The 26,478-nt window shown below is 43.6% G+C and overlaps 1 protein-coding gene across 1 annotated transcript in view; it reads right to left on the minus strand.

The window, feature by feature from the left end:
- The window catches only part of Setbp1 (SET binding protein 1), a 352,017-nt gene that overhangs the window by 94,764 nt on the left and 230,775 nt on the right, over window positions 1–26,478 (minus strand). The window contains exon 4 of the mRNA XM_059246619.1: window positions 14,291–17,744. Coding sequence (XP_059102602.1) covers window positions 14,291–17,744 — 3,454 coding nt within the window. The remainder of the gene's footprint in view (window positions 1–14,290; window positions 17,745–26,478) is intronic.

Consider the following 26,478-nt stretch of genomic DNA (forward strand, 5'->3'; position numbering starts at 1 on the left):
GGATAACAAATAGGTCTGTTTGGCTGTGACTACCAGCATACCTTGAAAGAGTGTGCCATTAAAACCCAACAATTCATGTGGAGGATTAATGGAGAAAGCACTGTTCTATTCAGGAGAAAGGGCCCTTACACTATGCAGATATATAACAAAAGTGTAGGATGTTCTGGAACCACAAAAACAACCAGGATGCCACATCACTGTTGGAATCAGCCATAGACACAGCTGCCACCAAACCATTCTACTTAGCTGGTCTCTTCTTGCCAATAACATCCTATAACCTCCTACCCACATACACACCAAAAGTGACTCCTTCCCCAGAGGCCCTAATAGGAAACAAAGCCTTGGCTATATCTTGACTTCAGCCCCTGGAGGGGTTTAGCACAGGCATCAGCAAAGCTCCCTAGACTCATGCTCTATAGAACCTTATATAGCTTTAGACTGCTTTAAGTTGCTAAGTTTCTGGGACTTTGTTAGAGTCCATTTGGAAAATGAACACCAGTCCCGCTCCTTTACTTATGGCTACACATTTATGACTGGGGTTAGCAGATAAACTGGTCCTCAAAATAGGCACCAGCAGGTAGTTTTAAATACCCCTCCTATGACAGACCAAATTCCAAGAGACTAGAATTTCCCCTGTTCCCAGACCATCTATGTCCTGTATATAATGCATACCCAGGGAACTCGGTTTTCCTTGGGTAGAATGCGTACTTTCATTGCTCGGTCTCCATGACGGCATGATCTTGCTGCCTTATCTTCATCATCGAATACAACTGTGGTCCAGCCTCTCCAGGCATGTATGTGTGTTCAGAGCCCATTCAGCCTCACCCAGGTGGGTGAATAATCCAGAGGGAAAGTTTGCTGTTTAAAGAGGATGCCATTCAAGAGTAATCTGTTGCTTTGTACTGTCTCTGATTGAGAAAAGTGGAAAGGAAAGGGAATGAACACTATTAACAACAAGGTGCCAAGGCAGGTATGTGTGGAGGTAGTGGTGCTGGGGACTAGGTGTACCTTTGTTTGGCCCGCATTAACAGCCTCATTTTAGACAAGGAAAAGATACAGTGTAGAGACTACCAGGCCAAAGGTCATGATACTGGTAGGGACAGCAGCAGGTGGGGGTAGGGGTTAGTATCCACATCAACATCTTGAACTCTTGAGCTTCCGGTGCTAGATTAGTTTGTTTCAGAAGTTGAAACATTTGTTTTTAAGAGATTGCTTCTCCAAGTGGATGCCAAGACCACATGGGGGTTTGAAAAGATGAACTCAGCTGGTCAGTGACATCTCTTCTCAGCATCAACTCAAGGGTCATATGAGCTACAAAGATCACTGCCCTATCCTGATATCCCTGGACTCAGATTTGAGGTAGGTGAGCCAATGTATCTCTATGTAACAAAACCAGAAACAATGCAAGGCCCCACGCAAAGAAGCAACAAAGAGAAAAGGAAGGGGAGGTATGGGAGAGCTAAGAACACTAATCCACACAGTTTGGAAAGCAGGTAGAAAGGAGGCCATTCTGTGTGAAGGAGGCCAGTGCAGTGACTGGAGACTCAGAAGAAGAGCTAACAGGACGCAGGAGTTTTAACAGAGGACTTCCAGCAAGGAAATGAGTTGCAAATGATTAGGAGACAAAGCAAGACCTGTGGGGGAAGACCACAAGGGTCTTTCAAGACCCAGAATTTTGACTTGACACAGCAGGAATCCATGTTTCTGCACCTGGCATCAATTATTCATTTAGCTGCAGCTGGCTTCAGAGATAGTCTCTGAAAACGACTGTAGTTTCCTTTTATATTTAAATAATTTATATATTATAGTTAGAGTTGTATGCCAGAAACCAATACAATAGACCTTGGCTCTGTTATTCCAAAGAACAAAATGCATTAAAAAAAGCCATTACAGACATATTATTTAGGATCAGTAAGTCACCACCATGGCCTCAGGGAAGGTCAGCCCACATGAATGATGTGGTTGAGGGTTCTTGGTGGCTTCTGTAGTGTAGGTGGATCTGGCACACCATTCTGAGGACAGTTCACACAAGAGAATCCAATGCCCAGAGTCCTTGTCTTTGGCAGAACCGACTCTCAGAAAGAGGACTCTCCTCTCTAAGGCAGAATTTTGGGAAGCTTCTCCTCTAATGTAAGTAATATGAACCAGACTTCAGAAACGAACTGAGAAGAAGCTCAAGAGGAAGCTGACCTGCTGCTTGACTAAGTCTTCTCTCACACAGGCACTGTCCGCTGACGTCGATGAACTTTCTAGGAGTTTTCTTTGCCTTAAGTCTCACACACTGGCCTGACATGCAACACATAGAGACGTAAACTAACTGGGTGAGGAATGGAAGACACACCAGGGCTGCCTTCTGCAAAGGGAGCCCAGGCTTTCTCACGTCACTATAGACATAGCCACAGGCTTCTCAGGAGAGAATATGAGTGAGTGCTTTTTGGTCTTTTGTGCTATAGCCTAAAATTAACAGCTAGTTATTTCCATCTTAGTGTATCCAATACAAGTGGCAACAACACTGACCAATGGGACTAGTTATGGCTGACTTGCTCTAGGTGGTGTGTGTGTGTGTGTGTGTGTGTGTGTGTGTGTGTGTGTGTCTGCATGCACACACATAGCTAAAGGAAGTGGAGATGGCATTTGTAACTGAAGCTGGCTGGATTATCAACATTGCTCCATTCTGTTATGGAAAAAAAAAAGACTCATACTTAGCGACTCCTAGGATAGTATTTTGACAACTGTCTCTAGTACTGACTAATTTATCCCCTTCTGGGTTCCTGTCTTGGCACTGAAAGTCTATGATGACTAGCTACACAGGACAATTTGGAAATCTGATGGTTTGATGTCCAATTGCTGCTGAATTGATTTTTAAAATGTATTCCCTGTGTGGGTAGTGACGGCATACGGAAAAAATGGTTATCACAGTCCAATATGGAAAGGCATTTTGGAGAAAACTTGAGTGATCAGACAACCAAAGTTGAGACAGAAAGAAAGGAGGAAGAGGAAAGGATGGAGGAGCAAAAGTGACTGGTTTTTCCCGATTTCCCTTGGGGGTCTGGGAGGAAAGCAGATGGGACAGGGAAGTGCCAGGCTGGGAATCAGTTCGCTCACACTGTCACAGTGCTTGGTTTGGGGCAGTGGGATAAGGGGTTTCACTCTCTCCTCTCCAGGCTCTACACATTTTTATTTACTAATAATACTTTTAAATATAGTATAATAAACAATTTTCCAGTTTACCAGTTTTGAGATGGAACCCTAGCCCTGTGAGTTCCTTAGTGATTTGCTGTGTTTCCTTTGTAACCTACAGTCTTTTCAGGGGCCACATTTTTGTAAGCATACACTAGTATATGCCCTCAATCCAAACACTTCTGGGCATGGAATTCACTTTTCTTGTTGCTGTTTGGAACCTTGAGGAAAAAAATACTACTAAGCACTAACAGGGTCTAAGGTTGCATGACAGACTAATACAGAGCTGTAGGATTATGAAACGTCTCTCAAAGGATAAAAAGGTGTCCTTTATGTAATTATTGCTCCCAAACTATCTAAGACTATGTCTTATACAATGATTGATGTTTTGTGCATGATTAAAATAAATGGGAATTAAAAATATAAAACCTAATAAAGAACTATATCCTCTAAGAGAAATGCTTTTGCTACTGGTCTTACTTTTAAAATGAAATACAATAAAGCAATACAAATCCATTATAACACATTGTGGACATTGAAGAGGGGACCGATTTTTTCTCCTCTAGCCATTTCCCTTTGATACATAGACCCAGCCCCATGGCACCCTCATGACTTGCTCCCTCATTTTTATTTTTCACCCCCAGCCTTGGCAAGAAGCACTTCTTTGTAGGCACAGTAGTATATATTCCGCCATTTGCATAAAGCCTTTCCTTAAAACAACACACATTTAAATACTAGTTTCTGTGTCATGTAATTTAGTGAATAAGAACCCTCTCGTTCTGTTCTGTGTTCACTTTGTGATTCTCAGGTCATCCACACACCAACCCCAGTCTCTATCCTGGGGTGGATGAAAACACCACACACAGCCATGGTCTTCTGCACTGGGCTTGGCTTACTTACCCTGGCTGCAAAGAACTACCTTCACATCAGAAATACTTTTTAGCAAAGACTAAGTGTCTTTTGGCTTATTCCAGCTTCCACAGTTTGTGGAATTTTGCCACAGTTTGTGACAAGATTTATTTTGGGACAGCTCAGAAGCTGAGTCACATTATTGACCTTGACAAAGATTTAAGAACTCTAATGGGAAAAAGTAAAGGATGCCGGGCAGTTTCAGGAAACCTGGGATGCTTTTCTGTGCAAAAATGGCCAGAAGACATTGGGCTCTGATCCTTTCATCGTTCCAGCAGGAAAGCAACAACTTTCTGTACGCCTCAATGAACTCTGAAGACCAAATGAATGTGATATCTTTTTAAAAGTGTAACGGCCTATTCAGACATGTGACAGGGGAAGACTTTCCTCTCAGTGTGTCCCCAGATTTTCCATCAACAGGGACAGCCCCAATTCTGACTGCTTCTTGGCCCACCTTTGACACCCCGTTCTCTATGGAAGAGTCAAACTACAGCAGAGGCTCCTACTGTACCCCATTCCCTGCTCGTCCACCTTCACCCACGTTTCCTTCTTCTTGCTCTAACTTACTCTGGATCCTTAGGCAATAGTACAAACACCAATATTAACTTGCTCTTACAACACATACATTGTGTTTTCCAGTCCTTAGACATGTGAACTCCCATTGTTCTAAGCATTCTGTTTGTGTGTCTGCATCCATCTCTGTGTCTTCATAGCATATAGTGTCCTTGAGGACAGGCATGTTTCCTGGTACTCTATCACTACAGCAGCACCAAGTTCAACACCCTTTAGGCTCACGATTCTTTAATTTTAATGCATCCTCCCTTCATCCATGATACAGTTGCATATTCTATTCATGGAAACCATGCCACTTACAAATCCATCCTCACTCAACTGCAAAGTTCAGACTAGGTGGGTACTATCCTGCATCCTAGTCTGTGTCCTCAACTGTACTGTTCATCCAACTGCTGCTGGTGTGAGATTTTTTTCCACTGTGTACTACTATCCCAGATTCAGGGTGTTATCCTTCACTGAACCCATTGTTATTTTGGATTCTGGATCCCCATAGATTTCCTTATTGACCATTGAGTCAGTGTGGCTTTCACTTGGCCTATATTTACTCTAGTTGCTGTGTGTATGTATGTATATACATAATGTGTGTGTGCATGGGCACTCTGCATCCTTGCTTTTTATTTTCTTCTGTTTTCCCCTAATTGTTCTTGTGTTGAATGAATGAAGATTTTACAATCATTTTTATTTTTGATTATTTTTGTTTTGTTGAAACAAAGACATGTAGCTCAGGCTAGCCTCAAATTCACAATGGGAACAAAGATAACCTTATGGTCACCCTGATCTTCTTGTTTCTACTCCCAAGTGTGGGGATTCCAGTTACATGCAACCAAATAGTTTTGAAATGATTTTTAACAGTGTGAATATACAGTAGTAAAAAGCTTTGGAGGATCAGGAGAAGGTTTTGAGCATATAAAATGTTCTGGGACAGATACATTTATCAGAATTCAGGGAAACTTGGGTTGTTCCTCTATGTATCATAGTGTCAAAACTGGTTTCCATGGCATCACAAATAAAAGGTTTCAGAAGTTTTCAAATAGTCATTATCATGGTCACCAATGTTACTCTAGGTGGGGGGACAGGAGCTGGTGGATAATCTGTTTCCTCTTTTTTCTGTTCTAGAAGCTTTTGGTTCTATAGCCCACATGAAGAGTGTATGACAGTAAAGAGGACTCTGACTGTGTTTTGGGTTTCCAAAGTTACTGATGAACCAGTGAAAGTGGTGGAGTCACTACTCACTCATTAACTTTAGCATCTGGATTTAATACACAGCCCACCAAGCCACAAACATATAAGCACCGAATTAATAATTATAAACATTTCTTTTTTCTTCCAGGCCATCAATATGTTCACACAAGCCTTCACCATAACCTTTGTGGGCTCTTCTGCTTCCAGCTCTATACGCCATTTCTTAGATACAATCTTTGAACCCCCAGCTTCTCTCTAGCATTTCTGTATTCCTTCTTCCAGCTTCTCTGATTTTCTCTTATCCCATCTCTCCCTTTAAGGTAGACCACAGTGTCCTCTCTTCCATCCGCTTCTTCTCTCTCTAAAATTCTCTTCTTAGGTTACTCTCTAGCTCTCTAGTGTACCAACAATCTCTGACTTAATGGCTGGCCCATTGCCTCACCAGAATCTTCACTTTCTATAATTTGGTTCATGTGCCCTGAGTCTCCTAATTGCCTGAGACGAAAATATTAAAATGATCCTTGACTTTAGCTAGAAAGACAAGATGAGAGGCTGGGCTGGAGAGATGGCCCAGAGGTTAAGGGCCGGCCCTTGTTGCTCTTGCAGAGGAACTGGGTTCTATTTTCAAAAGCCACATAATAGCTCACAACCATCTGTAACTCCAGTCCCAGGGAACCTGATGGCTTCTTTTGGCCTCCATGGATATCAGGCATGCAGGTAGAATGCATGGCCAAACACTCATACACATGAAATAGTAAAAGATAAATATTTTTGAAAAAAGGTAAAAATGGACCATAACTTTCGTACAATTAAAAATTAGTTCCCCACTTGCTAATTAACTAAATATGAGCCTCTAAATGTGAGGAAAGACCCCTTGACAGATGATCACAGTCTTTTGTTATGTGATCACAGTCTTTTGTTATGTTATTTCCCATGATTTCAGAACTACAGATTTAAACCGCAATGAAACAGAACTAAACATCATGGCCCTATAATAGGCTTTGGCTAAATCTTTGTATGTATGGGCCCCACTCACTGTCACACTCCTGCCCATGCCCCTTACCCACTCCCCATTTCCCCGCCCCAAATGCCTCTTCTTTCCTCTAAGCCTATTGTATAGCAATTTCTGCCTAGATCCTTCCATCTTGGAGGGCAGGATGTTCTGAAGGGAAGGATTCCACCCCACAGGGAAGCTCTTTAAACTTGGGAAGGGAACAATTCAGAAGCTTCAGGAAGTTTCTGAAACTGACCAGATTCATTAGGCCTCTCCTTCCCCAAGCTTATATAAACAGTAAGGACTGCTGAGAAACAGTGCCCAACCACGAGAACTCCCTAGAAGGGACAGAGGCCAGCTGAGCTGTCTCGAAGAACAGGCTCATACCAACTAAGCTGCCTAGAAAAGCCAGTCTCCAACTTGTTGAGCCACAGTGTGCTCCAGGTTTCTCTATTCCATGAGCCACTACCCAGTCTGGGGTAGGTAGGCTTCACTGATGTGCTGTCTTTGAGTTGTTCCTGCTCCTGCAAATAATCATTAACATTACACCAACAAATCTCATCAATCAGATCACCAAGGTGGACGTTGGTGATAGTCTCACTTTGGTCTGTCCTTGGACTCCTATTGAGAGTAAGTAGATGTGTTTGTTCACGTGTCGCCAGGAATACTGCCACACTACAAAACCCATCTCAAATGGTGACAGCGATAAAGAAATATGCCCTCTCCTTGCCTCTCCTTCCTCCTCTAGTGAGAGGATAGGCTCACCTCAGGGGGACAGCCCTCTTCTGGTATCTTGGTCTGCTCATATCTTTCTCACAGAACTTTCGATTTGCCTTCCAACGTGGGGAGTTACAGTTGCTTCCTTTTCCTCTTCTAGAGGTGCCTCTTACTTACAAACCTCCCTGGTAGCAAAAATTTTGAGTTAATAATTTTTAAATTCTTCCTAGAATTATACCAAAATTTATAGCGCATTCTTTTTTCCCCCTTTTTTGTTTTTTTCAAGACTGGGATTTCTGCATAGCCATCGTTGTCCTGCAAATCACTCTGTAGACCAGGCTGGCCTCAGACTCAGAGATCTGCCTGCCTTTGCCTCCCAAGTGCTGGGATCAAGGGCGTGCACCACCGCCGCCGCCACCACCCAATGCGTTCTTGATACTAAATAAGTTTTTCTTGTCTTTGTCATTTCCCTCTGACTTTGTCGATCTGCATTAAATGCTAAGTGTCTCAATGCTAGGCTACAATCCCAGCAAGTATTCAGTATCCCTTGTTTATGTATGCCACATCAACATCCTTTCCTGGAGTCTTCTTGTAGATGCTTCTCTTATCTCTTCCCAGCGACAGGCTTGTCTTTGGAAGGCACACTGTCCTGGTTTCTCCAGCCAGCAAAGGCTCCATGTGGCTTCAGTGCCATGTCTGTGGATACTTTAACTTCTTTGTATCCACACATGGATCTGCATAATTCCCTAATCCCATAGACCTATGCATAAAACTTCTAACAGGACAGGAGGTGTGTGCCAACTGTGGGAAGATAGTTGGCCCAGGGACACCATGCTCTAAAGGCACCACTGCCTGGTTTCTGTGCTGCAAAAGACATGGTGTGCATCTAAGTTTTATTTTTTTTTTACATTGCTGCCAGTAGGTTATATTACAATATTTAATTTGATTATTTATCGGCTTTCAAAAGGAAACTTAGGTGAAACCTTGGGAGGATAAACAAAAGAAGTGTATGCGATGGTTAAGACAGGAAAAGGAAAGAGAATGACTCTCCTCAGGGCTGCCTCTCCTCTCAAGCATGGGTCCACTGAGATGACCTGGGGACCAAACAATTAGGTACAGAGCATTGGATAAGACCCTTGACCTTTTTATGTCTGTAAACACAACGGCAAAACTAAGTGTTTCATCTACAGTAAGATTTTAAAATTCAGAGTCTAAACATTCTCAGCCTGTCCCCAAATAATTGGTCACGTTAGTGGGGTTGTAGCTTCAGCCTGCATCTGGAGCAAGCTCAATTGTTAGTGGGCGTTAGTCAGGTGGGAGGGGCTTTACCTTTCTAAGGAGGTGAGGCCAAATGTCTGATGAAGAGAGACTCATGGATTAATTCTTGGACTGTAGGAACCTGTCATAAAACTTCGTTGAAGAGATGATGTTCTAATATTTTAGCATTTTTTCTTCCAAGTTGCCTGTTGCTGAGTTTGTGCTCATATTCAAATTCCACTATAATAGACTTTTAGAATCCTAGGCTAAAGTTCAGTCAGAACCTTTATTATTACAGACCCACGTGAGAAGCTCAGAGAACGCAGGTGCCTCAGTGAGCTGGTAGCGTAAGCGATGATACTTGGATGGGTATTGATAATCCCATCCAAGCTACTAGGCAGCTATTACCTAACTAATCTTTCGTCTCTTCCTGCAGGAGGATGTCGTGCAGTTTAGTTTGGATTAAGGTAACACAAATTATGCTTCATCCATTCTCCACTTATTACTATCCTTTCTTCTGGTCTGAACGTTTCCTCCCATGACTGACCTTCCTTTTATCCCTCTGCCACAGTCCTCACATGCTTCCTTTGTAAGGCTTTCCTGACATCTCATCCACGTGGCTCACTCCTTGTTTTGGATAACTGCTTGGAGGGGGCTTTTGTGTTGCTCTGGCATGGGGATCCCTGTCTTGGTGATGAGTGACAGCAGATTCTGCCTCCCCAAATGCCCTGCAGTGCTGATAAGAGGAGCTGGCAAAGGGCAAGACGGGAAGCTACCAGGAGAAGTGGGGAGGGCCAGGCTCCAGGGAATCTGGTTACCTGCATGGTATGATTCCGATATCTGGGAGGTGACCTCAGGATTAGTTCTCAGCCTCCATTCATCATGAGGCAGGCATTTGACATTTGGGAATGAGGGCTGGCTTCCTTGTCTAATGACGGCATTGAACTGAAAGGTACCACATGTAAATATTCTCATGTTACTGCTTTCCCATTATTTGAAAGGAGCCTAGACAGCAGGTTCAGTCGTGATATCTCAGACATGGCAGAATTTTAGGTCAAAATATGCAAAGATTGATTCCAATAATCCAAAGAGGAAGACCATCACTCACACTAGAGACTTCTACCACCTATGGGAATTTGGCTTTGAAGGCACATGGCATCATTCTGATTATGTGTTGTCAACTCTGGACAGGCTTGCTCTTCTGGAAGCCTGTGCACGCAAGGCGGATAGTGATGCCTGGTGACAGAGAGACTCAAATATGGTGATATTTTATTTGTGCTGAAATGTGATTTTATTTGTATGAAGACCTTTTAAGATTCGTGCTACACTCAAATAATGCTGATAAGTCTGAATCAGAGACTATCTCTTTCCATGTTGTTATGCATTTTGGGCACAAATCAAGCATGTTAAAGAATGGTGATTTAGCAGATGGTATGCATCTAGAAAACAGGCCCAAAGAGTTGCTTTCTTCTGAAACTGAAGATGCAGAGTGAAGGAAGGAAAATAGAGAAGGACTTGGGCAACTCTAAGCTGAGCAGGTTGTAAGGGAGCTCGTGAGACAATGCAATCCTTGGCTGAGCCGAGGCATGGGGAAGGAAGGATTCACCAAGCAGGACGGATGAAATGGAGTGTGCAACTGCTGCCTTTGCTAAATGGGGTCTCTAATTCCTTTCTCCATAATGGTAATGACTTACATTTATATGGTGCCTTTCAACAGCTCTGATCTCAGGGAGGGCGTAAAACCCTCTCGCCACCAAGCTCCTAAATCTGGTCTTCAGTAGGCTATAGAACAACTATATAGTGGCTGTATCTATTTTATAGAAGAATAGCTCGTGTGAAATGGGATGTTCAGAGGTGGAGGAAATGAATCCAGCATAGAATGACAAAGAGTGCTGGGAAAGAAGCTGTGGGAAATTCAGGTATTTTCCTACATGAGTGTTAGTGTTGTCCACATGAATACAATTTCTGGAAGCTCTTAATGGCTCCAGTACCCTCCCCTTCGTCTTACCTGCTTCATATCTTTTCATGGGACTTTGTGCGTTTTAAAAAATTTCACATTAAGGAAGATGCCTTCTAGAGAGTTTTGACAAACTCTGATCCTAGGTTCTAAGTATAGCCAAGGACATTTTTGCCTGATGCTTTGGGCTGCAGAAATAGATGGGGTATTTAGGACACAGGCATGGGTAGGTCAAGGGTTGCAACGGAGGGGCTAGTTAACAAGATGAGCAGAGACATCAAGTATAATTCACTTAGACAGACATAGAAGCCATTAGTGATTATGATTCTTTAATGAGTTGGGGGGTGGGAAATTACCCAGATAATTAGCCAGAGACTGACACAAAGGGGTGGCAAAAATCCTCAGAAAATCACACCTATTCTTGAGAATTACTTCCAACTTGTGTTTCGAAGGGGGGTCATGAGGGGCCCTGCGCAAGTTGGGGACTAAGTCAAAGAGTGCATTCTTTCCTTCATTGCTTTCTTCTGCAAATGTCACATGATCATTAGACAGTAACACCTTGGCAAAGGGAAAGCCACCGGAGGATGGAGGAGATTCTGAAGGCAATAGCGGCACGTAGGGATGCTCAGCTTGGAAACAGGCCCTGTGTTCTGGACTTGCCCCTAGTCAGGGCATGAGCTGTGGTTGCACCTCAGCGCAGCAGACAAAGGTCAGGCTCGCTTAGCATCACAACCGACAGCTGTGTGATCGTGGACAAGTCACTGGCTCTCTTGGAGCCCTGTGTTTGCATTTGTCAATGAAAAATAATAACACAGGATGGGCATAACTTATCTGAAAATCCAGAATCTGAAATACCCCAAAAACTAAATAATTTTAAACACCAATATGACAGGATTAGAAAAATCCCATACTATAAATTTCATTTTCCACAAAAAAACATTTTTAAAAGATCATATAAAATTACTGTCAGGCTACGTGTATATGCTACATATGAAATATAAATGAATTTTGTGTTTAGACCCCGGTCTTATCCCCAAGATGTCTCATTATATAATGCAAATATTTGAAAATGAAAAAATCTGAAATTTAAAATATTCTCATCCCAAGCACTTTGGATAAACAATACTCAATGTGTATCTATAGGCTAGGTCGGCATAAAGCATACTATGAAGCAATGTGTAAAAAACAATTTCAGGGTCTCAAATACACTACACATGAGAATTCAGGCCCTCTTCTTTCAGTGATGGATGGGCAGGTAATACCCGAAAGAAGGGAAATGCCATGCTGCAGGCCAAACAGGTAGTTCATTACGGAACTGTGCCTAGTACCCAGTTCTTTTGTCTCAGCATGGCTCACTTCGAATGCTGACCTGATGGCTATTTCGTTCCCTCTCCTATGGCTGACTGAATATCAAATGAGATTATAGGAGACAAAGGTAGGGAGGGTTTTGAATAAAGGAATATTCACCACGTGAATGCACTGTTGGAGTGAGGGTACCCTCAGAAGCACTCCAAGTGTCTGGAGATGAGCCACCTCTGGGAAACTGAGAATTCACTGAACACCCAGCAAAAATGTCTGACCACAGAAAAGTCCCAATGTCATATGCCACAGCCACTGATTTTCACTCCAGGAATTTTCCTTCCCTTAAGTCTGTGTACCTTAGATTCTTATAACTTCTTAGGAAAATGAACCACTGTTAGTATTTTTTTTTTTTAGCTAAATGATTCTCAGAAATTACCATCTCCCCCTATCCCCCCCCCGCCCCCTGCAAATAACAACTCTGTCCATTGCTAGTTCAGCTTTTGTAGATCAGTGCTGCTGGAAGATACCAACGTTTTTCATGTCCATGTTTAATACAATACCCATGCCAGGTGGGCTTCATCTAGGCTCTTCAAGAAACCAGGTAGTCCTTGAATGAGCAATAGCAAAAGCAGAGCTGCTGTTCTGGGCAGGCAGGGTATGTGGGCCATTTGGTACCTTCACCATGTCACCAAGTCACCAAATCCATGACACATAACTACAAACCGTCTCCTTTTGTTAAGAAGGCAATCTACCACTGTGGTAATTCACAAACCAACAGCAATGCGATGCGGTGTTTAGTCGTTTCTGAGAATTGTTGGCCTAGAAATAGTATTTCATTCCTTTTGAACAGACCGTTTCCACAGTCACTAACTGTGGACTCCCCAGGAAGACAGAGGTCAAGTGGGAACCATGCAACCTAAACCGAGATTAAAATATTATATCCACATCTTCAGTGTCCAATGAGTCCTTTAAAACCAGGGTTTGGCCAGAGTGCTTTACACCATTTGGGGACAAGAGACTATTGTCCCCGAGATATTCTTTTAACCCATTTCAATTCTTATTTGCAGAATTTCTACTATTTTCCAAGTATTTCTGTGCCTCTAAGAGTCTTAGCATTCATGTACTATATGGACAGGGATACAGGGGTATGTTTGCCAAATTGTAAAACTTGATGGCAGGAAAGGATTTATGTGGACCAGGAGAGTAGCAAAGAAATTCTGCCAGTAACTGACAAGGAGTGAGATTTTTCTGGTAGCAATGAACATATTCGTTTAGACATCAGTAAGTAAAAATCCCAATTTAGTGGGTGTGCTAAAAATCACAGGGATATGGTTCTGTCTGTAGAGGAGGAACAAAATACCTTTCTCCAAGCCTCTTTCTTCCCTTTAGTGTATGGAAGCAAGATTGTGAACTCAATCAAGGTTTCACTTTGGGGTCCTGACTCCTGACTGTGGCAGCCTCTCCAATGCTCATGGTTAAGAATCGATGACATGGTTTAAGACTGTGTTTTAAGACTGTGGTTTCCTGATTGGTTAGACTTCAGGATTCTCTAATCATTAGCTTCCAATCACTTTGTGGTAAATTTATCACCTAAGATAGGTGACTTTTACTGACAACATGTCACATACACTCAGTGTCATTCTTTTAGCCTTGGCATTCTTAAGATTTTGTTGGTAGTCTACTGAGTTTTAGAGCCTCAACTAGCAAACTGTATCATGTAATCAGGGCCTAATGAGGTAAGAACAGGATCTTTAATAAAAAGGTACAATTGTAAGCTGGGAAGTGGTACTGCATACCTTTAATCCTGCAGTTGGGAGGCAGAGGCAGGCATATCTCTGAGTTCTAGTCCAGCCTGGACTACAGAGTGAGTTCCAGGACAGCCAGGGCTACACAGGAAAACCCTGTCTTGAAAAATTGAACCAAACCAAAACAAGAACAGAAGTACAATTGTAGCATGTATGTCTGTCACTTGGAGAGTTACTGAGGCTGTCTCTGTTTTGAGGCATTGGCTTTAGTGGATCAGAAAGACAGCCAAAACCATGTAAACAATATATGAGATACAAAGCAAACTCAAGCATGCAAGGTGGCCTATTTGCATTTAGCTCCCCCTTTTTGTAAAACAGTGAACACTATGTGCCCAATGTGATTGGCATTCACACTGCAAAGGCCAGGACTTAAACAACAGGGAAGCCCAAATCCAGAGAAAAATATGGTCTTACCTGGAGACATGGAGGACTCGTAAGAACTTCTCTCCTTGCGGTTCATCTTGAAGGCTTGTATGTCCTTTTCCCTGTATGTCCCAAAGCCTTCAAAGCTCCGCCTCTTACCCCCACTGACGTCACTGTCCCACTTGTCACCGGAAGGATTCATTTCACTGAACACATCCAGACTCTCGGATCTTGTGCTGCTGCCGCTGTCCCCACCGGAGTACCGTTTAGCACACGAGTCCACAGGCTCGCTGCTCAAGTCCCCTTTGTCCTTAGCCTGTGTCCAGTGCTGGGCATCAGAAAGTGACAATGTTGACAGGGTGTCCACCTCAAAGTTGTTCTTGGAAACCTTGTGGCCGGTGTCACCATGCTGGTGCTTCTGTCTCTCCTTATGCTTGGTCTTCTCACTCACCAACGGGAGCTCTTTGTCTGCACTGCTCAGCCGCTCGCTCAGGAGGTGGCTGGAGAAGCCTGTTGCTTTGCCTGCGAAGAGACCACTCAGATTGTCGTGGGTCCCTAGGATTCGGTCTTCCTTGTGCTTATGCTTGTGTTTGTGTTTCCTCTTGTGGAGCCTACTGCTGGACAGCGTGGCCCCGCCCACCTTGGGAGGGTTCAGGGATGGCTGTATGTCACCGAGGCCCATGCCTACAGTCCCCTGCAAGTGTACTCCATGCTTGGCTTTATGTTTAGTTGCCCCAGACATCTTGACATGGGAACTTGTGTGGAACTGAGGTGGTGGCACTGTGGGCCTCATGAATGGGGACGCTGCTCCAAGTGTGTGCGATAGGTACAGAGGAGCGGGATACTGACCGTAGTAACCAAGGTTCATCATAGGCATTGATGTGTAAGGCATTCCATAGGGTGCATAGTAACTTCCACTGGGAATAGGGTAGCTGAACCCCTGTAAAAAAGGCACCTTTGTCATGGTGTCATTGGTTTTTGCAGGCCTACCACGCTTCTTCTTTGACTTCAAATCTGAAGTCCTACGAAGATAGAGCAATGGGTCATACTGGATATATGGCACCGGGTAATAGTGATCAAAGTTGATCCTAAAGATGCTGGGGTATGGGTTCTCATGGTAAAAAGTGTAGCCCCGGTGGGAGATCCTGAACACTTGAAATTTGGTGATGAGCTCTTCCAGCTCGGCCAGAAACTGGAGATCGTCGCGGTTCTGCAGGCTCTTCCTTTTCCTCTTGTGCTTTGGCCTCTTGAGGCTTTCGTGGGCCAGAAACGTGTCCACAATGAGATGCTTCTGCCGGTGGCCATGCCTGTTCTTTGTGCTGGTGTCAGAGGGGATGGCCTCCGGGTTGTCCAGGGCACAGAAGTCGAAAGAGTACCTCCGTCGGGATTCGGAACTCTTCTCTGCTTGGTCCGAGGTGCTGTTGTTGTCTGTCCCGATGCCACTGTCGCTCGGGATGGTCTCCTCACTGTGGGACTCGCTCACGGGGGACAACGTTATCTCCTTCAGCGAGCTGATCTCGCAAAGGTGTGAAGGAGAGTTGGCCATCAGCCTGGGTGGAGACAGCTTCCAGGTCCCGCTGTGGATTCCCTTCTGGGTTTTGGTTGGAAGAGCACTGATGGGCTGGAGGTTTGGCATAGTTTTCAATTCAGAAAAATTGGTTTCAGTGCTGGCGGGGCTCAGGTTGCCATTGGACCCACCTAACTGTGTCGAAAGGGGGGGCATAGCTGCTGGTGAAGAAGCCACAAGTGACTGAAAGTTGGAAGGCACGGCTGGAACATCCGGCTGGCTAGAAACAGGCCTGGGGTGCTTGATGGCTGTTTTGGGTTCTTCGGATGGGGGTGGCAACTCTGTTCTTGGCTTCCTGCCCCTCTTCTTGCCAATATAGATGGTTCCTCTCTTGCTGACGTTAATCTGCTTGCCCAGTTTGCTTTCAATGGATGATGCTGCCCCAGGACTGGTCTCCGGGGGAGCTTTGGCCTTGAGGGCCACGCTGCTGGAACAGGACAAGATCTGATTTAAAATATTTTTTCTCTTGAGGGTCTTCATCTTATTGATCGTTTTGATGGTCTTCTTATCCAACACACCAAGCTTTCCAACCTTTTTATGAAACTTCATCTCACTCATAGGTTTGTCCTCTCCTGGCACCAACTGGGCCAGCTTAGCCAGATTGCGCCGCCTCTTTCGTTTCTTGGTGCCAGGGAACTCTCTGCAGATGGGACTAACTGGGCTAGTGGAGGTACCTTCGTGAATTGTCTCCACTGTGAGCAAAGGCTGCTTCTTTGGTCGTCCCCGCTTCTTCTTGACCGGTGTGATCACAGTAAGACTGTCCGTGTTGGTGTACAGAGGGCTGGATGGGGTAATGGGGTAAGCAGATGGCGGCTCCACCAACAGTTTCTCAGCCGTAGCTAAGACTGCCTCTCGAAGCATAGCCGGAGGTTTTGCTTTGCTACACCTCCTTTTTGCAGCAAATTTGGGGTGCTGGATTTCAGGCAGCTTTCCTGATGGAGAGTGCTCTGTGCGTGTTGGTGATGTCATGACCACGGGTGTTTTCCTCTGCTTAGACACACCTCCAGGGACAGTTTTCTCAGTATTCCCACATGTTTCAAGGCCAACTGAGGGGGGCTCATTCTCTATCATCTTTCCCAACTTTGGGACTCGAGGCTCTTTCTTGTTTCCCTCTGAGTTGGAAAGTATCCTGCTAACTACTTCACTGCTCATAGCGATTCCCGAAGCTAGTGCTTTCTCTGGGATGATTTTTTCCACCACGGCTTTAATGGACTGCCTCTTTTTCCTCTTATGGTTGGTTGGATCCAGAGAAGGTGTCTTTATGGGGATAGTAATCCGGACATGACTGGAATCATTTTCAGGATTACTGACGGAACTGGTACTCTGCCTGCTTGGTGAAGCCTCTTGAGCATTATCTGCAGAGTAACCCTCTCTTTTCCCTTCTGTGTTTTCAAATGCTTTCTGGGCACTTTTGACCCAATCCAAATCTGAGTTTGGTATGGTCTGACTGATCACATCTTTTTTACTGGACTTCTTCTTGCTGCCTACAGTGGGTGGTTCTGGGAGCTCCTTGGTACCTCCTCCATCTTGATCTCCCAATGGCTGGAGTCCGTTGCCCTCAGCTGAGTTGCTAGTGGGCGCTGGGGAGCTGTGGTTGCTGGGGGAGGGTACCACATTTCCCAAGAGAAGATCTTTGCTGCTGCTGGACAACTGACTCCAGGGACTCCCTGTATTGCCTTTCTTGCTCTGGGCCTTTGCAAAGGAAGCCACGGGTTCAAGAGCTGGGATCTTGCTGGTGCTTGCAATGTCTCTGCCAGACTCTGGACTGATGAAGCAATTCTGAGTGGTGGGCCCACTGTCAGAGTTGGTGGACCAGTCCATGTGGTTCTGGCTGCTGCTTTTTTGCTGGTGCTTTGGTTTTAAGGTGTCACTGGTGAAGCCCTGTGAGAGGCCTGAGTCATAATGAAGTGTTGAGTGTTTCTGGGGCCTCTCGTAAGCCTGAAAGTGGGTAGAGTGAAGAGGAAGAGAAAAACAAAAATGAGCATGTCGGAACTCCTTAAAGTTTATTGTCTAGAAGCTTAATTATTTTAAATTTCAAGTCAGTGGTTATGCTAATATTTTCCCAAACTTCAGAATGCGAGAGAGAGAGAGAGAGAGAGAGAGAGAGAGAGAGAGAGAGAGAGAGGTGGTGGCCCACGCCTTTAATCCCAGCACTCGGGAGGCAGAGGCAGGCGGATCTCTGTGAGTTCGAGGTCAGCCTGGTCTACAGAGGGAGTTCCAGGAAAGGCGCAAAGCTACACAGAGAAACCCTGTCTCAAAAAACAACAACAAAAAAACGATTTTCTCAATTATCGTTCTAAAGATACTGGATTTGGACCTTAACAAGGACGCTTTAATTGCCGTCTTTCCCCTCTAAAGAACTTGATTTAAAGCAGTCCAAGAACTCTACAGAGAGAGGACAGAATAGGCCCAAGCTTCTGAGCTTGACTCTTATGAAGAAGAAGCTGACCCTTAAGGAGTGGAGAATCCTGCCCAAGGCAGCAGAGTCAGCAGGAGCCTGAACTCCCCCATGTGTGCTTCTTTGCCTAACTCAAGCTGCCTCTTACTTGCCCCGTCTCCCCTTAGAAGCATAGTACGCCCCTCTTCGGATTCCCTGCTTACTTTAGTGTGGACCACACACCACAGAGCTCAGTCTCTTTGTATGCAAGCCCCACTGAGGTCAGCAAGTGAAAAACAGCACATGTGCAGGACACGCAGAAGACACACAAGAAGAGAAACACGCAGGAACTAGCCTCATCTTTGTCCATGGGCGTGCCCCTGGGCTTGAGGGCTAGCATGTGGCAGGATCTGTGAGCTGTGTTGAACAGTTCCAACTCTTTGAGGAAAGTCTCCAAAGAAAGCTTGAGTTTTATGAACAAATGTACCAGGAACAAATTGTGATCATTCAAAATCACCTTTCCTTTACTCTGGCATCTGTGTTTCCCCTACGGAAATGAGTGAATGTCTTCAATACTTTTCCTAGGACTGACTCCCAAGAATGGCAAATCATCGTCGGAGTTTACAAAGTCACAGAGGGCATGGAAGGGCTAACTGACATTGGAAATTTAGTTAGAAATGCTCTCACTATTCCGGAGAGTTTAAAGCCATGGTGGTCACGCAAGGACATAATCCTGCAAGTTCACTCAAAGCTTAATTTGTGCACATAGTGGTAAACTTACAGGATAGGTTAGTTTCTGATTTGTTACAGAAGGGAAAATATTAGTAATTTGAAGAAAACTTCTTATAACATTCACTCTAAGAAAAATATGGTGATTGGTGTAGAAAATTTGGCCATTTCATCCTATAATGTCTATCAGTCTGATATCTACACATCGGCCTCCTTTATTATCTATTTGTTATCAGTTGATCACCTCTGATCTTACCTATATACCTTCTATTGCTTTAATTCTATTTGTCATTGATGCAATAGAACTGAATGTTCTAGTTGAAACCATCCTGATAGTTCCCTGAAGAGTCAAGACATGGGTGGCCAAAGTTTTGTAAGTAAAAGTCAATGTCTTAACAGCCTTTGCTTCACACTAACTCCTGGAATCTCTGGAGGAAGAGTTTGTCACTACAATTTAGTGAAATCTTTTTTATGTTTGTATGACCACACTACCTAGTTTTCTGAGTGTGATAGTCTCCCCAAGTCAAGCCAATACACATCCAGGAAAAAATAATATTTTTGTCATCTTGAGTTTGTAGTATTAACACCATTACCATCAATATACTCAGAATTCACTCTGCCACTTGATTCTGTCTACTAGGGATTATTGCTGCAGACATAAGATACATCCCAGTTTCTATAAAAAAGCATGAATTTAAAATGGAGGATAAAATCTTAAATGTCACTTACTTATCTTTTATGCATCAGGGGTTTACTGCTTCCCCATTTCTGTTGTGGCCTGTCACTATACCTCAGGCTGAAGGGGGGCTCAAGAAGGCTATGTTTTCTATTCCCTTAGGTTGCTATGGCATTTCTGGGAGTAAAGTAAAATAAGATATGAATATTACTGCTTTCAACCTGTGTATAACAGGATTTGTGGGGATCCTGCCTACTCCAAACCCCTAGCTCTTCCATGGCTCCAGTTCTGGACATTAGAGTCCACCTATGGATGGGGTTTTGGGACGAAGTGATGGCTAGAAACTTGGTCCCTGACACTCCACTTGTTCTCAGCTCCAACATCTGATCCTTAACCTCCAGCAGAGTCCACAATTATCGCTTTCTTCATGCTATATGGTTTTAGCTCTAGTAATGTCTCTCAACCTTAGAGAAATATGATGATTTTTAAGCTTTCAAGAAACATGCATCTCACCTTTGTTGCACTAGCTGTAGCTAATTTTTGCATGTTTGATTTGTATGATAATTGAATTACATGCCCACTTCCTTTTCTAGCTTATTACATATCAACAAGGTGCCTATCACAATGCGTCCACACACAGCAGGCCCTCAATAAACATTTACTGAATGAAAGAATGTGCATTTTATTATGGATATTTCATTTTGTCAATGATGAGATTAATGTGCTACGCATTGCAACATATTGCTTGCAGACATAGTCACCACCTCAAACACGGTTACACCCAATTCCCTACACTCTCTCTTCTGCCTGTTCCACTGACCTCTATAAAAACATCTATCACCATTGTGGTATTTAATCCATATACACCATCTCTTTCTCTAAGACTGTAAATATTTTTAGGTAAAAGCAAGCAGACAAACACATTTCCCATCCCTTTATGTATTGTATACTTCTCAGAGGATACTACAAAGCCAAGTACACAAGATTGTTTATGGATGTCTTTCAAATTAATAAATAAAGCAAAGAGGGACTGGCAGGCTGGCTCAATGGTTAAGCGTGCTTGCCGGGTCCAGTGGCTTACAAGCTGCCTGTAACTCTAGCTGCTTCTGACCTTCATGAGCACTGGTGGCATACACACAGCGATTCACACTTAAAAATAAGTACAAAAAAAAATAGTTAGCTGAGGTTTCTATTACAATGGCAAAATATATAGCTACACACAGGACAACACACCATTCACCTTTCATTTGACAGTGGCTCACAACCAAACTGGAGTGCTGAAATACACGAGGTGTTGACCAAACAAGAATAAAAACACCCCTTCCCCTTAACGTATGGCCTCAATTTCTGGTAAAGTAACCCCTCCTCCATTAATGAAAATCATACTGCTATTTCTTTCCTATGTGTTGTTGATTGTTTCCAGTTAGCTCTACTGCGGAGGAGGGACTGCAGGTAAAAGGAAGGTGGGTTCAGTGTGCCAGGGATGTTTGGGCCTGTGTTCTTGTAGCCAGGAACCAGCTGCAACTCACGGGCTAGTGTTCCCCTAGACCACAGCCTGGCCCACTGTTCCCACCATTTCATAGGCAGTTTACCTTTCCAGGTGGGTTCAATAATCAAAGGCTAGGATGGACAAAGGGGAAGGATGGTAAAGGATCAGGAGTAGTGGGGATGGCGAGGGTTCTTTAAACACTTCACTGCCTGGGGCTGCAGACAAGGAGCAGAGAGGCAGGGTGGACCAAGAAAGAGCACTTTCTAAAACGTCTGAGAAGGCCTCCGACAATTCTTCTGATGGTTATGTGGAGTGCATTCATGAAGTCCCAGTTCCTCATCTGTCCGCCATGACATGCCATGGACACAATAGCTCCACTATATCCGTCACTGAGAATAGAGCCCTTACTCTGCCCATACAGAAATGGACAATGCGTACTGCAATAAGATAAAGGAAAGTGACTGTTCCCTCCCCCAGATCTTTTATACAAATCATACGCCTTTAAACTCTGCACAAGTCAAGTTTCTTTATAAAAATCAGTTTATGGGTTTTTTAAATAAAAATACTTTAAGATTCTTAAACAATGGAAGAAAATGAGTATCTGAGCCTGATGTCACGATTATCTAAAGCTAAGCTTTTCCCTTTCTTTTTTCCCCAAGGAACAAATATGGTGAATCAAATGAGAGAAAAAAAAAAAAAAAAAAAAAAAAAAAACCTCTTCAAAAAAAATGAAAGAAGCATTCTTAGAGATAAACTACTCTTTGGGGTTGTCTTGGTCCTCGCTTCTTCCTGATGACACCTATAATATGAATTTACTGTCTGTGAGATATGTTGATTTACAAGCACAGGGAAACATGAAGCCACTGGGGAATCTTTATCTCTGAACTTGGCACTTGCTGCTTCTCCAGATGTGGGGTCGGGTCACTGTATCAGAAGCACTTTGGGTAATAGTTATGAATCCAGATTCCTTGGCCCATTGCAGACTCACTAATTCACTGTCTCTTCGGGTGGGAGGAAGGAACGTGGATTTTATCAGGATCCCCAGGTAATGTTGATGCACAGATTTAAACCCCACTGATCTCATGTTTTAACACAGGCTCATCTGTGGTTACCATGACATTTGCAGCACTTTTTAGTGGTAAATATGCAGAGCAAACCACCATAGGCCTGTTAGGATATGCAATTTGGCAACATTGAACATTCCTGTTTTGCTCCATGAACTCTGCAATTTACATGGTAAGAAACCCTAACACTGTTTCCGATGTAGGGAGGAGGGGGAGGAAGAGAGGCAGAATAGCCACTATTAGAGGAGGAAGAAAGTATTACCGTCCCAGAAGGGAGAGCATGCAGGTGTTGGAGACCTCCCACCCTGGGATTTTTATCCCAGGCTAATCATTAGAGCTCTGTGGAGCCCTGGCTTTCTATTTCTGGGGCTAGAAGCAAGTGCCTAAACTTGAGCAAGAGCTGAGTGAGGAGACAAGGAATGGAACCACAAACTGCTTGCTTAGATGAAAAGGGTCCAACTTTGGCTGGATGCTACAATCACACAGGAAACCTTGTTAAAAACAACATACCTGAGATCTACCCAGAGCAATTATGCCAACATTCTAGTGGTGGGTCCAAATCACCAGCATTTCCTTCAAAGCTTTCAGGCGACCCCAGTGAGCAGACAGAGTTCAGAACCCTGGATTATATCAAAGCCAGGGCCTGGCTTAGGCACTAGAGAGACTCTAATATTGCCAGGAGAATCCTATGCCAGTGGTTTACAAACATGTTTCACAAAGTCCTAGAATTTTCCCAAAACATTTTTGAACTTAAGCCAGTGACTCTGGCAAGACACACACACACCAGCCACTCCTTCAGCCCCCAAGAAAAGCCATTCAGCTTCATGAGTACAAAAGCTATCAAGCTGGCTGGCTTCATAGAGCTTGCTACAAAATACCTTCCTGCACTTGCTAATGGTAGATATAGATGAATGTCACTGAGTACCCAGCTTGAGTCACGGGTTCAGGAGTCTCTGATTCCGTGGGACACAGGATATTTAAAGAACTATTCTTTTAATATATGGATTTTTTTTGCATTTTGTGGAGAATTTCCTACATGCCTACTATATTTATATCATTTCTACTTCCCCTTCTTCCCCTACCAACTCCTCCTGTGCCCCTCCCCACTCCTTTCCAAATTCATGACCTCTTTTTTAAATTATCATTACAAACATTATGTGCATGCCTTTGTGTGTGTGCGTGTGTGTGTGTGTGTGTGTGTGTGTGTGTGTGTGTGTGTGTGTATGATTTCAGAGCAATTTGTCCTGCTGGCTGCGCTCAACAATCCAAGTCCAGAAGGACTATCATAAAGGATCAGAAATAATGGGAATTGGAGATGATACTTTAAACCTCTGGGACCACAGAGAAGGAACAGAGAAGCAGGGTAGACAGCGACACACACACGTGTGTGTGTGTGTGTGTGTGTGTGTGTGTGTGTTCACAAAACCTGTTGAGTCCATTTAGTGTTGTTCATATATACATGTGTGTGAAGATGACCAATCAGGATTGGATAAGCATTCAGGGGCTTGTCCCTGGAGGACTGAGTCTTCCTCCTCAGCAGCCATTAATTGCCTGTCTTCACCTAGTGGTTGTAGTTTGTGCGATTTTCCTGATCGGCATTGTCATGTCAACTGGTGGTGTCACTTTGCAGGTCTCCTTAAAGGCATTGTTTCTATTCAGTGGTCCCTTAAGTATATAAATTGGACCTGTCATCCTCTTGTGTCCTGTGGGTTACCCTGGGAAGTCAACACAGTATGATTCCCATAAGAACCATCCTTTGCTATTTGGGTGCAGTGAATGATATACTAACGCATTCCTTTCCCTGGAGGTGGTAAGAGCTCTCTCACAAAGGCACAGGCTCTGAGTACATTACCTTTCTGTATAATCGAAAGTTATCACTGCCTTGATTTCAGCCACAATGAAATAACAGGTACCATCTACAATATTTCCATGAAGACAAATATAAAACTGAACAAAATACATGAAACAACTCATCCGCTGCAGTTAATACCAGACAACATGAGCTGTGATTGCAGGGAGGGTTAACACAAGGCCTCAAGGTGTGCCCAGTTTTCTGAGCAGGTAGGGAGAGGAAGGTGGAGTCCAGGGCTGGCATTCAATAGGCAGATAAAACAAAGTTTAGACTTTAAGGGAACAGAAGTTGGAGGGAAGTTAGGCACCTGGGAGGGAATTTTGTAGATAGGAATTCTAGAAACCTTACTAGGATTCATCTTAGGTCTCTAGACAAACTTTAATGCACACTTGAAGAAAGAACTCAAAATGCAATGATCAGTTGAAGTTGAATGTGAAGTCCTGAGGGGGTACAATATGGGGCAATGCTGAATTTTTTTACCAGCTGGGGGGAAGCTTTAATGAAATGCCCGTATTTTCTATTTATATCTTCAAAACGGTATGCTCTTTACAAGTGTACTAACTCTAATTTCTCCTTGAGAAATTCTAAGAAGGATATAAACAGGATCCTGACTTAACTGCCTATAAGAACAAAAGTCAAAACTCTTTAGAGAAAAACATGTAGACTCTACATAATATAGGATGCATACAATATCTTTGACACAATAGGAAAGTTATTAAATGGGGCATGGGTGGTGACTCAGTGGGTAAGAATGCTTGCAATTACAATCATGGGGACCAGATTCCAGTCTCCAGCACCCACACAAAACAATGGGTATGACCATGCTCACCATTAACTCCAGCACTGTATGAGCAAAGACAAAAAGATTGCTGGATTACTGGCTGCCAGACCAGCTCTAGGCTCACTGATCGACACTCTCTCAAGGGAATATGGCAGAGGATGATAGAACTTGATACCACCTCTGTCCTCCAACCTGGACCTGCACATACACACACATGCTATTAAATAAGCAAGGAGGTGGGCAAAAATGTCCCACAATTAGTAAAAGAAAATGAGATTAAAATAACCATTCTGAAAATGTTCAACTATTTAAAGGAACAGATGGATGGTCACTAATAACCAGTTGGGAAGCCTCAGCATAGCCATCACAAGAACACTAGAAGAGGCAAGTGTCAACTCTGTACCTGAATAAAGATACAATGAAAACGTCAAGTAGGAGCCTACCAGCTTCCAGAGCACTACGGATGTCTAGTGAGCATGAAAAGAACACAGAAGAAATCATCTAAATTGAAAACTGGGGAGAAGAATAACAGCAGTGCTTTAACCCAGCATTTCAGCAATACACGAGACAACATAAAGAGATCTAATACATTTAGAATATCAGATGGAGAACAGAGAAGGAACAGTGCATACAAATTCATATTGGTGAGAAGGTCCACAAATCAGAGGCAAAATAAACACAAACAGAAACCATATCCAGGCATATTGTAAAGAAATTAGTAAAAAGCAAAGATGTGCAGAAAAATGTAAAAGCAGCCATCTAAATAAAATAGGCAATTTGTAGCAACCTAAAAAACAAAAACAAAAACCCAAGGATGTCTAACTTCTCATCAATGCAAAATGAAAAGATTGTATATAAGATCTAACTAGCATATCAACGAGTTCTGCTTTGCTCAGTAACTGCAAAATACTTTCATTGAAATATTTGGGGCAATGAAATTAGGAGGGATGACCAGTGAACTCACACTTATGTTCTCAACATTACTTGCCATTAGGGAAATGACAAAGCCACAGAAGATGCCCCTTGCTTCCTGGGACTGCTAAGATACAAAGGACAAACAGCAAATGTAGGCAAAGATGGGAAACAGTTGAGACTTCCATCCATTGCTTGAGGGAAGAGTGTTAACGGGTGAAAAAATTGGAAAATGTTCTGGCAATTTCTGTCAAGGCTAAATATACCTCATGACCCAACAATTCCACTCCAATTATTTACCTGAGAGACCAAAGCAAGTATCTATAAATAGACTTTTATAAAATGCCATAGTGGGTTATTTAGAATTCTTAGTGCCCAGAATAGCTCAGAGGCCTATTAACATGAATACGAGTAAACACCCTAATAAAAGGACCCAAGCAAAGATATATTTGACAAATAAGATGAATCTCTCCACCTCTACTTCTCTCTCTCCCTCTCTCTCTCCCTCCCCCCCCCCCCACACACACAGTCTCTTAGCAGGGAAGCAGAAGCCTTTCTTTCCAGAGGTCACCATTCGCCTGGTCCTCATTCTTTCCAACACACAGGGGCAGCTGAATGAGTTCACCCCTAAACAAAAGAGCCTGACTCTAGGAGACAGGTGCTGGTGGCTTTCGCGGACTGTCTGGCCCCTGTACATCTGCTCTGACTCAGGCTAATAGGTGGCTAGGTAAAGGCTACCTCCACCACAGCCACCAGCTCACCTTTCTGAAGGTAAGCCTGTCAGCCTGACAG

This window comes from Peromyscus eremicus, chromosome 19, assembly GCF_949786415.1.
Source record: "Peromyscus eremicus chromosome 19, PerEre_H2_v1, whole genome shotgun sequence".
Taxonomy (NCBI): domain Eukaryota; kingdom Metazoa; phylum Chordata; class Mammalia; order Rodentia; family Cricetidae; genus Peromyscus; species Peromyscus eremicus.